This window comes from Physeter macrocephalus, chromosome 15 (genome assembly GCF_002837175.3).
Source record: "Physeter macrocephalus isolate SW-GA chromosome 15, ASM283717v5, whole genome shotgun sequence".
NCBI classification, from domain to species: Eukaryota; Metazoa; Chordata; class Mammalia; order Artiodactyla; family Physeteridae; genus Physeter; species Physeter macrocephalus.
In genome coordinates, this window is record NC_041228.1 from 73,327,733 (window position 1) to 73,341,769 (window position 14,037).

The 14,037-nt window shown below is 45.5% G+C and overlaps 1 protein-coding gene across 11 annotated transcripts in view; it reads right to left on the bottom strand.

Annotated features, from left to right (window-relative positions):
* Positions 1–14,037, bottom strand: part of CHD7 (chromodomain helicase DNA binding protein 7) — a 186,926-nt gene that overhangs the window by 67,262 nt on the left and 105,627 nt on the right. For all 11 annotated transcript variants that reach the window (XM_055091196.1, XM_055091195.1, XM_024127103.3 and 8 more), the window contains one exon: positions 1,136–1,277. In XM_055091196.1, coding sequence (XP_054947171.1) covers positions 1,136–1,277 — 142 coding nt within the window. The remainder of the gene's footprint in view (positions 1–1,135; positions 1,278–14,037) is intronic.

Genomic DNA, 14,037 nt, shown 5'->3' on the forward strand with positions numbered 1-14,037 from the left:
ACACACACACACACACACACACACACACTCTCTCTCTCTCTCTCTCTCTGTCTCTCTCTCTCTGTCTCTGTCTCTCCCCCTCTGTCTCTCTCCCCGCCCTTTCAGGTCCTCTAAGGCTAGGTCGTTCTGTGAAGTTATAGATATCAGGGAGTTCTAGTTAAACAAACACACACACACACAAACAAAATCTATCTGAAATTCTTTAGCATAGAGCTGTATATTGCAAGTACTTTGTTTCTAACTTTTAAGCAAATCAGTAGGTACAGGGAGAAGTACTGAGGGTACACCAAACCATTAGAAAAGGTCAAACCCGCTTCCAGGGGCTGCTTGCTTTTCTAGCAGGATCCTCAGTAACTGCTCCTTGATAACTTAGATGTCATTCACAGAAGCCACATTCCCAGCCATCCCAGAGGACCAAGCTGGCATGCTTCCAGGGAACGTAACAAGGAAATAATGTTTAACGATCACGTGTAGGGGTCCCTTACTTACTGTCCAATCAGCGAAGGCAGTGTGCTTTACGCACAAGAATCTAAATTCCTGATGTTTATTTCAGGGCCAGTTTTTTTGACTGATTCCTATAAAAGTCTCCGAAAGTCAGGAGACTCTAACACTGGAAAATTGTGCAGTGCTGCCGTCCAGAAAGTCACTAACTTGTTCATAGAAACTTTAGTATTACACAAATACATCTCGACTCTGACCGTCAGATGTCAGAAACGTGAAGATGAGCTACAGATTACACTGTGATTTTTTGTTCTGCAAAATGAAAGAATTGACAAGGAACCAAACTTAGCAGAAAATTAGAAATGTGGGTGAAGCTTTAAATGAACCAACATATTAAGACTATGTTAACACTAACATATATATATAAACATCAAAAGATACTGTACAGAAATAAATGAAGAGTCTCAGTCTTATTTATCACAGAGTCAAAGATGTGGCAAAACCAAGAAGTCAGGAGTTTAATTCTGGGTTGGCCCCCCAGCTCTCATCACTATGGATATCATCTTCCAGACGACAATAAAGCCATCTCTACAGCAGGTCTGTAACAAAGACAGGGAGGTCCAGGGCACTCGACATGCAGCGAAAGTTACCCACGCTAAACAACCACAGCTCGGGATCAGAATAATGGTATTACCTGAACACCTGGGTCCTCGTCTTCTTCAGGAGGAGGAGATGATGGGGGTGTTTTGTCTAAGTCTGAATTCTCAGAACCTTCTGTTTTTCCCTTGTTGGCCTTTTTCTTCAAAGCACTTGCTTCTGAATCAGGTTTCTTATTACTAGAATTCAAAGTGGATCACTTAGTCTTCACTTTTTAACAAGGTTTTTCGTACGCCCCATGCCTTATATTTCCCACATCAATATCCCTAAAGTATCGATAACAATTGATAAATCAATGCACGTGGGCCATCGAGAGTTAAACAGTACTCTCAATTAAGTTTTTACAGCAAAACCCCATATTAATGACCTTCAGCAAATATCTGACCTAATGAAAAAGAAACTGCATGCAAAAACTCCTAATACCACACAGAATACATTTGTTCATCTAGACAATGCACGATCCCTGCCAATAAACCAAGCCATAATGAAAAATTGGATTAAGAAATCATTTTGCTATCAACTTTTTAAGGTACCAGAAGATGGTTTTTAAAACTCTCAAGGAAAACTAGAACATAGTGATCATTTCTTCTGTGTCTCTTGCAGATAGTTTTAAATACTCCTGTTTAAGTCCTTTTCTTGACCAGTACTACTAGGTGTCCTCTTTTATAACATTCAGATATATTTTTATCCAATTTATAACCTTTTAAAACATAACAAGATATATAGCAATCTCTCTTCTACATAAATTTATTTAACCCTGTATTCTTAAGTAAAAATCAGCTTTATTTTGGTGCTAGACATTTTTTTTTTTTGAGGTAGTCACGATAGCCTTTTTTTCAAAAGCTGGGTCCCCCAAATTCAAAAATATAGCAAAGTGACTCCAGCGATTCAAGTGCGTGTTCCATAGTATGTTTCCATCAAATGTTCATAGGATTTGAATGTTACATAAGTCAAAAGACAAGAACGAACTGTAAGAAAAATATTTTTTAAATTTAAGTTTACTATCACCTTTAGAACCTTTATCTGCCATTCTTTTAAAATGCACACTTGGTGCTGCCTTCCATACCAATTTCCAGACCCCAGCCCCAAGGTTTTCTAATATTGATTATTACCATTTACTATCCAACATTTCAAATAATCCAACCTCAGTAATAATTATTTTTACTATTTCAAGAAAGCCTAAAATTCTAATAAATTTTGAAAACAAAAAATACATTTCGAAAAGCTTTGAAAAGTTTGTTTGTAAATTCCTAGAAAAGTATGCTGTCAGAATGCATTAAACAGCATTTTTTTTCAATCCCAACAACTACAAAAGGAAAAGAGGCCAAGATACCAACATGCTTTTATTTAAGTAAAGCATGTCATGTAAAATGTTTCAAAAGTATTTAACATAATCACACCTAAAAGGCATTTTTGTAATGAATAAATACAATGTTTGATAAGCATAAACTAGTCATTTTCAAATACTCAGAGCTTGTTTTTATTTTGTTCTGTTAACATTTGAGCCTAGTAAATGGCCACATAAGGAAAAAACTTACGACAATTCAGATTATAGCAAGCAGCAGTTAGCTTTAAAGAGTTCTTTTTAATTTACCAAAAAAAAAAAAAAAAAAGGAGTGTCCTAAAAACTTTAAGCCCCCAAAAGATCCACAGAACGCATAATATTTTTTAAATTTAAAAAAAAAAATCCATACAACAGTTCCTCATCCAACTGTCCTAGTGTTTACGCTACCCATGGACAGAAGTCTCCCCTACTATGAGGCTCCATTTCCAGCATTTATTTCCGCTCTAACTGCCACAAATTATACAATACTACAGCTGAACGCTGGGCCCCTTTCCTTTCATCTGCACGCCAAGAGCAATCAGATTACCCTGGTAACCAGCGGTCACATGACCAGCACCTGCTCTTTTGGCTGGATGCCACTGACTAAAGCCATCTGCTTCCCTCAATCAGCTTTCAAACATTCTCAACACCTGCGCTGCAGTGTTTTGTGGTTTCTTTTATCAAATCAGTGCAAAACTGCTTCCAAAACTTTACATATTTCTCAAATTTGTTTAAATCAGAGGTAGGCCTGTCACGGAGTTGAACCACTGCCAGGTGAAGAAAGCTGGCAGCAGGTCCTTCCCCAGTGCCCTCTCCACACCACAGTGAAGGACACGATTTGATTTAGCGGGGGTCCTGCACCAGGGGTAAACTGTCCTACGGGAGAAAAAGGCTTACTGCCTCGGAGCCCGCCAGAGCCCCAGGTCTGAGGAGACGTCAATCTGCTGGCGGAGAGAAGTGCTAATGATGTCCCATCTGCTTTCCCAAGGATGCACTCTGTGGAACCTCCGAGAACGTGCAGAGCCGGACAGGACCTCTCCAAATGCCCGGACAAAATGCCTGTAGCCCAGGGAAGCAGCCACCCCAGTTCTGATGACCGGAGGATTTCTAAACTCAGTGGACCTTGAGCTATTCATGCTGCTCCGAGACGTCCAAGCACTTCCTTGCTAACATCTTCTCATGACATCAACGTACAAATCAAAAACACACCAAGCCGTCAAAAAAGCTACAGTCTTCAATGTTCACCCCAAGACACTGCAGTCAAAGACAAGATAAAGTTATTTACACCAGATTGCCTCTGCCACTATTTTGCAATAAGCTCATTTGGATTTTCAACTGTTATATTAAAACCGCTTTGCCCCAAAAGAGCTAAAGCCAGAATTTTTTATTTTTTTTTTTAGCCAACGAGGAGCACTGATTTCAGACAGCCCTCAGTTCAAGTTCCAACTCTGTCATTTATAACCTGTCTGTGACTCTGGATACGTCATTTCATTTCCCTGAGTCTCAGTTTTCTCATCCATAAAATGAGGTTAGTAATTACACTTTGCTCCAAGATTGGACCTTTCCAAGCACCTGGCACACTCGACTGGGAGCTGTTCTCTGACTGCGGCTCAGACCCACGGGTGGAATCAACCGCGGAGACTTAGGGACGGGACCCTCTGCGTCGTGACCACGTCACCTAGGCCACGTGAAGAGAAGGAACATCCTTTGTCAACAGTCTCAACACCAGCCCAGAGGCCACTCGCCTCTATGCCCCTGGCCCCTGCTTTAGTTCCGATGCAAATCAGGTCCCACCCCGACCGTCACAACGGCCTCCCCGCCTTGTCTCCGTCACCAGCCAGGGGCAGGGCCACCCGCCATCAGACTGCTGGCCGAAGGACACGTATCCCACGGCCACCGCCGCGACCCAAATCTGTAAGGTTCAAGGCTGGTCTTTCGTAATGTCAGAGCCAAAACACGGCCGTACACACATTCCTCTCCCCAGCTCTAATCTGGGAAGCCCGAACGCACGAAGAGGGCGGCTCTTCCGGTTGGGGAGAAGGAAGCGGTACTTATTCACAAGGACCACCCCTCAACCCGACACTACAAGGTCCGGGACGAGGCCACGGGCTGCTTGGCGTGAATCCAGAACCTCAAGGCGCCGCCAACAGCTGCAGGGCCGGCCGCGGCCCGACGCCGCGCCAGCGAGGACGGCCAGAAGAGCCAGCTGTGCGGGGTCCAGCCCTGACTGTCCTTGGCCCGGAGAAGCCCCGGCTGCCTCCACGCCTCCCCTGGACCGGCCCTGCCCGCCGCGTTCCCGTGCTCTGTGGCTCAGTCCTGCCGCCCAAACGTGCCCTGCGAACCCAGCTCCAGGCGCCAGCAGAGCGGCCCGCTCACAAGCAGACCCGCCCGAATCACGCTGCCCAAAGCCCCAGCCCCACGTGTACCGACGTCTGAGAGGCTCAGTGCGCAGTTTTTATCATCGGCAACATGAACTTTGTTTTTCTACTTTCCCCACACCCCAAACTCTCCACCCTCCACCCTGCAGATACACAGGACCGCTCCCAGAAGCGTAGGCCCGTCTCTCCTCCCCCCACGGCCCCTCGCGCACTCATCTGCGAGGCTCGGCTGGACGTCACTCAGTCAGAGAACCATTCTCTGGCCACCAGAGTCTGGATTAGTAAGATCTCACACTCTCTACATGCCACGTGATGTACCCCACACAAGGGATGTTTAAAACACACAGTCCTGGGTGGTAACATTACTGTAATGCAGTAAAACCAAAGCACCGGGGGTGTGTGTGTATATGTCTTTCTCCAACTGTCCTGTTAGCTCAAGAAGGAAATGTGTCTTATTTATCTCTGTATTCCTTGTACCTGGTCAGGTGGGCTACTTATAAACTTTAGCTGACCGATGAAACGGTACAAGTAACCGTGAAATCAACAAACACATACACAGCCCTGACTATGTGCAGCTAGAGCGCGCTTCTCGTTAACTCATTTACGAAAACCCCACATAGATTCTATCTTTGTGAAGCTCAGTAAAATGGGGCTAAACTACTACCAAAGGAGAGTGAAACCTAGCAAGTTTTCAAACCCCGTGCATCTGTATACCTCCCCTCCGGGCTCACAGAGTTCTTTCATTTCCTGACCCTGATTGCCCACCGTGACTGGGGAGGCCAAGATGCAGGCCCACCCCCTCGTGAAGCTAGGCAGGCCCTTGTACTCTTGGAAAGGGTTATACCTTTCTGGGGCTGCTGCCGGCAGTTTGTAGGGCCACCGTCCCTCCGCCAGCTTTACTTACGTGTCACATTTCACCATGAGAGGGAGGTCCCAGTGGCAGGCAGCAGGACATTCTCAGGGTCCATGGCTAAGTGACACCTAGGTCACCCTGCCAGACCGAGCTCTAAAGTTCTGTGGTTGCCTCCCCCAACCCCATGTGATCAACACCTACACCACCCTGATGAGAACTCCAAGAAACAAGTGCTGAGTTCAGAGAGGAGGGATCCGCATGGAGGGAACCATCCCTCTGGAAGGACGTATTCAGCGTACGGCTGTAAGAGTCCACAGCGGTGGGCCCAGTGACAGTACCTGAAGTGGGGCGGGACACGTAAATCCAAGCTAAGGTAGAGCATGTAAATAATGAAGTCTTTTCGGTGAGAAACGAGTACAGGTTTTTTAAACACGACTTTACGCAAAGGGCTAGAACTTACTGGAAAGCCAGCTAGCTGCCCTGATTTATTACAGAGTGCAGTGAACCATGGATAAGGATCAGCCTAAGGCTCTAAGTCCTCAAAGGAAAGACAGTTTGAAAAGGAACCGTATCGTGGAACCAAACATAACGAGAGGAACAGAGTCAGCGGGCGAAGCTGTCTGGACGGTGGCGGGGTTGGGCGGAGCGGGGGACCGAGGATTCTCCACCACACAGACCCTCGAGACAGGACACTTCAGTGATGAGCCGCCTCACACTGGGGAAAGTCAACCTGGAGGCTCGTGAAGATCAAACGGGCCCGTTTTCAGGAAATCAAGCCAAAGTGTCACACTACCATCTTTTAGGAGAGCAGAGAGTATTGAAACATATCCTTATATTTTACATACATAAAGGCCTTTTAATAAAAAACTGAATGTCATGGATGAGAAGTGAGTGATGTTTGTGGCACAGGAAGTGTATGGCTTGTCGTGATTCAGAAAGATCATGTATGATAAAATACATGAGCCACTAGGGTCGAGGTCTCAAGGCTGGTAGGAGAAAAGCGGCTGGCCTCTCAACTTCAGATTTTCCTCTAAGTTTGTAAACAATGAAAAAGAAAATTAAAAGATAAAGAGGCAAACTAAAAAAGCGACAAGATAAAGTACTAAAAGTTTAAAAGGATCAATGAAGGCAATATAAAATGTGATACATCATGAAGTAAAATAACCCAACAAAATAAAATAAAAATGTTAAAGTCCTAAGACTAAAATTTCATTTAACAGCTAAACTGGGATGTGATAAAATGCAGGTGACAGAATAAACTACTGAAATAAGAGTCAAGACGAATTCTGCACGACAGACAAGAAATGCAGAAGTCAACACCTTCACACACGAAGGCCCTTGGAGCTCCCTAGGCCAAGGGCCAAGCAGCGGTCAGCAGACGGTCCAAATGCTTGAGACTCCCTACAAGGCAACGCGGGGCAGAGAGCATCTGGGCAGGCAGTTGGCCCTCGGGTGCCGAGCCGGCCCCCGACTCCTAAATGCCGCCCACAAATTCTTCACCCTATGCTTCTGCTTGAGACAGAGAAAGGAGGAGAGGTGAGAAGTGGAAGAGAGAGGGGGTTAGGGGAGGGGGTTCTATTTTACTTCTGAACAACAAATTGCAGTGACAAATGATCAATAGTTTTTAAGTTCCTCTCTGCCTCGAAAAAATAATTTAAATTGTTACCTTAAGTAACTCTTACACGATCGAGTACTCCTGAAGTACATTAATTGTGCTAAATTTCTAGAAAGGGAATAGCAAAGAAAGTTAGGAAAGATACAGAAACCCAACTTGCTTTCACTTAAAATGTGTATTTCATTTCAAACTCAACAGGCCTCGCCTTCACATCTTACAATCAAACTGTGCAAGGATAAGGAAACAGGGTCAAAGAGGTTACACGCTCAACCCAGGAAGCAGCCGTCCCAGGACTGGGCCAGAACCTGCCCGGCTCCAGAGTCCCTGTCTCCGTCCTGGGACAGGCCTGAAGGTCTCACCTCCTCGTGGAGACGTACTATGGGTCCAGCACTGGCCTGGCCTTTTGGGGGACCCTCCAGGCCTTGGAAACCTTCCCTGGTGAACGTCTCTGTTACTCCGGCTCATCCCTGGGTAGCCTTCCGATAACATCAGAACCCTGTCCTGAGGAAAGCTCCAGTTGACCATTTTATAAAGAAGAATGTTTTTAAAAAATGAAAGAGAAAGTACAGTAGAAAGTTCTCCTGAAAGAGCTAAACCCATTTTTAATGTTGAATATATTATAGATGGGAAAAAAAAAATCACAAAGTCACGAATTATCATTGAAAATCTAAAGGTTATTGAGTTTTATGGACTGAACTAAGATCCGCCAGAAGTAAGATGGAAGCAAAGTCTGGTGAGCTGATGTGTTATCTGATCCCAGAAGCTCAACAAACATCAACATTAGCCCCCCAGCTCTGCAGCACCACCTGGCACTGCAACACGGCAGAAAGGATCGGGCAAATCAGACATCACACGACCTGTGCAGAAAGCACGCCTTCCAGTGCCCTTTTACTATGGGATATTCTTTCAAGGGCCAAACAGCAGGGCCAATACTTGGCTGTCTGTGCCGAGTCCTAAGATGCTAGCCTTATTCACGCCCAGCGTTCCCACGACCCAGGACAGGGACAGGCAGCCAGAACCCCACTTCCTGGATTCATAAGTATCTTCTCTGATCCACCAAGGTGGCTATGACCACCGGTGAGACACGCAGCCCACCCTCGGTTTAATCAGGTGAGGTATGAGGTACGTAGGTGGAGAATTAGGCAGAGCAAATGGCAAGGCCTACGAGAAGAAAAACCTCACCACCTACCCCAACAGAAGAAGCATGAAGTTATATTATTCCTACAGGAATCGGGCTACACATAAAATTAGTAATCCAATGGAAGTTCAAGGGTGTTGCCTTTCTAAAATTAAGAGAGAGAGAGAGAACAGTGTCTTTTTTCTTTTTTTCACCACAGCACTCGGCTTGCGGGATCTTAGCTCCCCGACTCGGGATGGAACCCGCGCCCCCTGCAGTGGAAGCGCAGAGTCTAACTGCTGGACCGCCGGGGAAGCCCCACAGTGTCTTTTTTCCTTAATTAACATTTCAGAGCTCAGTCACACGGACTTCCACTTAAAGGGGGCTGAAGCGAAGGCCGGCCTCTCACGTGACTGATGCTCTCACAGGGGCTTTGCATCCAACACCCCACGGGGGGCCCTGTCAGGGCAGAAGACAACTAGCAAAAAGATCTTTATGCACCACGTGACAAGTTTTGCATCTGCACAGAACTTCATACTTTTCAAAAGCATATTCATATCCATAGACATCTTTAACGATAATTTTAAAAAAATCAGCCTGTGACGACTCCTGCTCTTTACCTTCCAACTCTGACATCGCCAACACATCTCCTACGGCAACACATGCTACGCCCTAAAATTCCACTTAAGAAAGACTTCAAAGGAAGGCGTCTCCAGAAAAATGCCCCTTTAACAGCCTCCTGCTGCCCAGGGCCGCCTCACCTCTCACCTGTCCTCTGAGGGGTGCAGTGGTACCTACCTCACCTCTCCCACACAACCGCGAGGCCAGCAGGCCACCGCTCTCAAGTCCACTGCAGCTCACCGGACGGGCAGGAACAAATTCCCAGCAGGCCCACCGTGGCCCATTCCTGCATCTGGCACAGAGCGTGAGTCAGCAGAACTTTTGCTGTTAAGGGTCAGTGATGTTGGGCACCCGTCCCCCCCAGTGAGTGTAAAGGGAATCGCGGGCTACCAGAGACGGCAGAGTCTGAACTAAAAGCGGCTGACAGCTTCCTGATTTAAGACAAATCAGATAGAGGAAGGGTCATAAGGTGGCCTGTCACTGGCCTTTCGCATGTACAAGGAAGTCTCTGAGATGGTTATCCTTCCTTTCGCGAAGGAGAGGAATCCCCACGGGGATTAAGAAGACCTCACGGCCCGGCGCCTTTGTCAAAGAGAAGGCAATCTTCGGAAGGGGAAGGGGGCACCTGGTTGCACCCTTGGCCCGGAGCTTGAAGTAACGACCAGGAGCGGACAGGGCAGGCCAGCGGGCAGACGCGTGATGCTCATGGCCACTTGTTCCTTGTTCCTCGCCAACACCTAAAGGGCTCAAAAGTCCTTTGTAACCACATGCCAGAGAAACCTGCACTCTCTTCTGCTGGTACAGTATCCAAAATACCTAATTCAGTCTGCTCAACTATCCAATGTCTTGGGTCAAAGCTAAGTCATGGCATGTGAATAAAAGAAAGAACAGGAAAATAGAAGAAGAAAAGCTGCCGGTTTAATTTACTTTATTACCTGATGGGGAGATATCGGACTATCTAGGTTTTCTGTACTTATTAGCAAAACAAGTTTAACGGTTTGCTTTTGTCTCCGAGAAATTTTACATATATAAGAGCACATTAGAAAATATGTATTAGTTACTCAAAATACACCACTATTGGGCTTGCTGGCTGAATGAAAATATTTCTCAGGTACATGCTGCTACTCTTTTAGATCATAATTGAGAAAACAGTATCTGAAAAGTTAACTAAGTTCCTCAGAAGAAAATAGCAACATAAATATTAATGACAGTGTGGTATGCAAAAAATACACTTTACGTGTTTTGGGTACTTTATATGTCTTTTGAAGTAAGAGTGGTATGTTTATTTTCCACAGTTTAAAAAAATATATCTTCACTCTTAATTGAGAAGTAGCATTTTACCTCCCTATTAACTTTAATACTGGGGGGTGGAAAGGGGGGCAAGGACCAGACGAGTTCCTAGAAACTGCATTAGAAGCAAATCTCCATGGCTTCATTTAAATGAAGCTTCAGTAGTCAAGTCACAACCTTTGGCTAAGTTCCCTTCTTTATGTACATTCAAAGAATCTTTATATAGCTAAATGGACCACTAAATCCTCCAAGAGTCATTCAAAGGAAGCACTTCCTCCGAATTCTCTCTCATTTCACAAGGCCCAAGCATACACAACAGAAAACGCATTGAAGAGAAGACCACAAATCCTCATATTTCAGCTCCGTGAATCCTTCCATATGCAAAATGGCATCCTCTCCAGGCCACAACTGTCTTAGCCTTTATTTTCAATATTAACCGTCAATATTTAAAAGCTATAAGGACACCTGGAGAAAGCACTAGACGGGTAGAAAAATATATATTTAATGTAAAACGGGAAGAGGGGAAAAAAGATATGGTCCTAATTCGTAAAGAGGCATGTGGTCCATTTTTTTCACCAAGATTTTAAATGTCTCTTTTTGGGGACTTCCCTGGTGGCGGAGTGGTTAAGAATCCGCCTGCCAATGCAGGGGACACAGGTTCGGGCCCTGGTCCAGGAAGATCCCACATGCTGCGGAGCAGCTAAATCCGCGTGTCACAACTACTGAGCCTGCGCTCTAGAGCCTGCGAGCCACAACTACTGAGCCCGCGTGCCACAACTACTGAGCCTGCGCTCTAGAGCCCGCATGCCACAGCTACTGAAGCCCGTGAGCCACAACTACTGAGTCCATGCACCGCAACTACTGAAGCCCGTGCGCCTAGAGCCCGTGCTCCGCAACAAGAGAAGCCACCACAATGAGAAGCCTGCGCACCACAACAAAGAGTAGCCCGTTCTATAGAACAGCTTCTGGGCAGATCCTTTTAGGTTCTCCTGCACAGGCAAGACAGACCCAATTATATCTTGGTTGCCAAAAGGGCCAGTTTGCTGGGAATGGCCACAGATTCAAGCCTCAGTGGCTTTCAGGGATGACAGGTAGTGAGAAGGACACCGCGAAGGCACACAAAGAAAATCAGCCCCACCGATGACAGCCACCTTTCTCATGTCATGTATGACTGTGAGTATGCGAATGCCGCAAAACCAGCTCTCTCCTGTGTGGACATAACGCAGACCCCCAGCGGTCACTGCCGTCACCAGCCACTCAAAGGGCAGCACGTTTGTTAGGAGAATCTCAACAGCGCTAAGGCATAGAGGACCAAACAAGAAAGATGTGAGTAGTTCTACAGTAAATGTTTCCTTCCATTTCTGTTTATCCCCTCTGTTTCAGCCCTCTGTAGGAGAATTATTTTCTGTATAAACAAATTCATCAAGTTAACTTATTCAAGGATGGAAATAACTGGTATCACATAACGTTTTGCAAAACAAAACTGCCACTGCAGTATTCCAGCGCCTAAAGCAACCTGCTCTGGCAATTCAGCCCCAGCACTGACATAACCCAAACCTCCTATTACCTTCATCACTGCATATTCAATTTACATAATTATTCTGCTATGCTATTCAAAATTCACATGTAGCTGTGTGCAACCTACTTACCCTTGCTTCAGGGATGCTTTTTCCTTCCTAGACTTAGAGGAACAAGGAGACCACAACGTGAGATACCCGGTTCCCCTGACCACCTGAAACACTGGAGCTCAACACAATAATGGGTTGGCTGGTTAATTCCATGACAATCTCTATTCAGTTACCATATTCTTGGACAGCCATCCCCATCTGAACCTCAACAACACGAAAACCTCTCAGGCATTGTCCTCGCCACACTTCGTCCTAAATCAGCAAGTGGCCCTCCAAGCTCAAGTCGCCAGGGCCAGCAGAGGTGCCGCAAATGCTCTCAGTGGCCCTCTTGGACACACCCCCTTCCCGCCTGCACTTCTCCAAGCTCTGAAGAAGGGTTCCCCTCAATTACTTTCACACCACTCGGGGAAAGACGACTGTCACCTACAGCAGCCATCAACGGAGACTACTAGTCAAAAGCGAGAAAAAAAGTACTAGACTTCCTCCTTAGGAGAAGATAATCACGCGCCTTCCTCCTGCCAAAAGCGTGCGACTCCAGCGCAAAGCCATCACTCAGACTCAGCCACGTCAGCTGCTCACCCTGCGCAGAGACTCACACCTCAGGCTGGGCAGCTGAGGGCACAGATGGGCCTGCACTGAAGGGTCTCCTACCGGGTAAAGGCAGAGTCTGTACCTGCACCAAGGAGGCGGGGGGCCCAGGAACGACTGGATTTGATGCCCCAAGTTCCTAACACCTGTTTATGGTCATTAGGGAAATTTCAGTAAGTTTCATTGTTAAACAGGGCAATTTAATATCTGCCCCAACATATCCTACAGGATGTAAGGGTGTGCTAAAGTACGTTTTTAAAGATAGGGTCAGGGCTGCCCTCGTGGTGCAGTGATTGGGAATCCGCCTGCCAACGCAGGGGACACGGGTTCGAGTCCCGGTCCGGAAAGATCCCACATGCCAAGGAGCAACTAAGCCCGTGAGCCACAACTACTGAGCCTGTGCTCCAGAGCCCATGAGCCACAACTACTGAAGCCCGCGTGCCTAGAGCCCGTGCTCTGCAACAAGAGAAGCCACCGCAATGAGAAGCCCGTGCACTGCAACGAAGAGTAGCCCCCGCTCGCCGCAACTAGAGAAAGCCCGTGAGTAGCAACGAAGACTCAACGCCTCCAAAAATAAAAAAATAAATAAATTTATAAAAAAAGAAAAGAAAAAAATAAAGATAGGGTCAGTCTGAGGTAGACTGAGAGCTTGAAAGAATATATTTGGAAATTTATGACAAGTACCCAAGATACAGTGGGGTTTTTTAAATCAATTTTTACCATTTGGTAATAAATTCAAAAAATTAAGATAAAAACTTAAGACAGATGTATTTTGAGGCTACAGTTAGTTTTGGTGATATATGTTCTGAGTTCCAGAAAACTTCTTTAGAACACACACTCTTACATTGTCTAAGTTTTTTTAAAAAAAATACATTCTTTTAAGATTTTGCTTTGATTTCTTTCTCCTTAGGAGAAATAAAGCACATGCTTCCTCCTACCAAAAGCACAATACTCAGACTTAAGCAGCTATGTATTTTTTAAAACCCCCTCATAAATCAGACTGAAAGTCTAACTCTCCTCTGGGCTCACATCCCGAAGACTTAACACAGTACCTACAAACAGTAAGTCCTTAATAAAATATTGCTTAAGTAAATGAAAATAGAATTTAAAATAAATTCTGAGGTTAGAGGAGTGTTCATAAGGAGAAAAACATAATGGCTTTCAATTAAGAAACCACATACTGAGGCATCAAAGAACACTATAAGTAAATGCAAATATTAAGTTACCTATAAGACTGAGTTACTGAATATACGGTGGTCCCTCAGTATCTGCAAGGAATTGGTTCTAGGACCCCGGCGGATACCCAAATCTGCAGATGCTCAAGTCCTCGGTGGAGGGCCAACTGTAATTCAGTTATATGGGTACCATAAGAAGTACTGGTGACAAAAGTTTTTTAATGACTATGATTCAAACTTTCAAAACGCTACAGAATAATGCACTGGGTTGTTTAGGTATTTTTAGCAGGAAGTTGAAAATCCAAGTTTGTTCTCTCACTTTGCGGCATCTTTCTAGTTACAGAAACCAC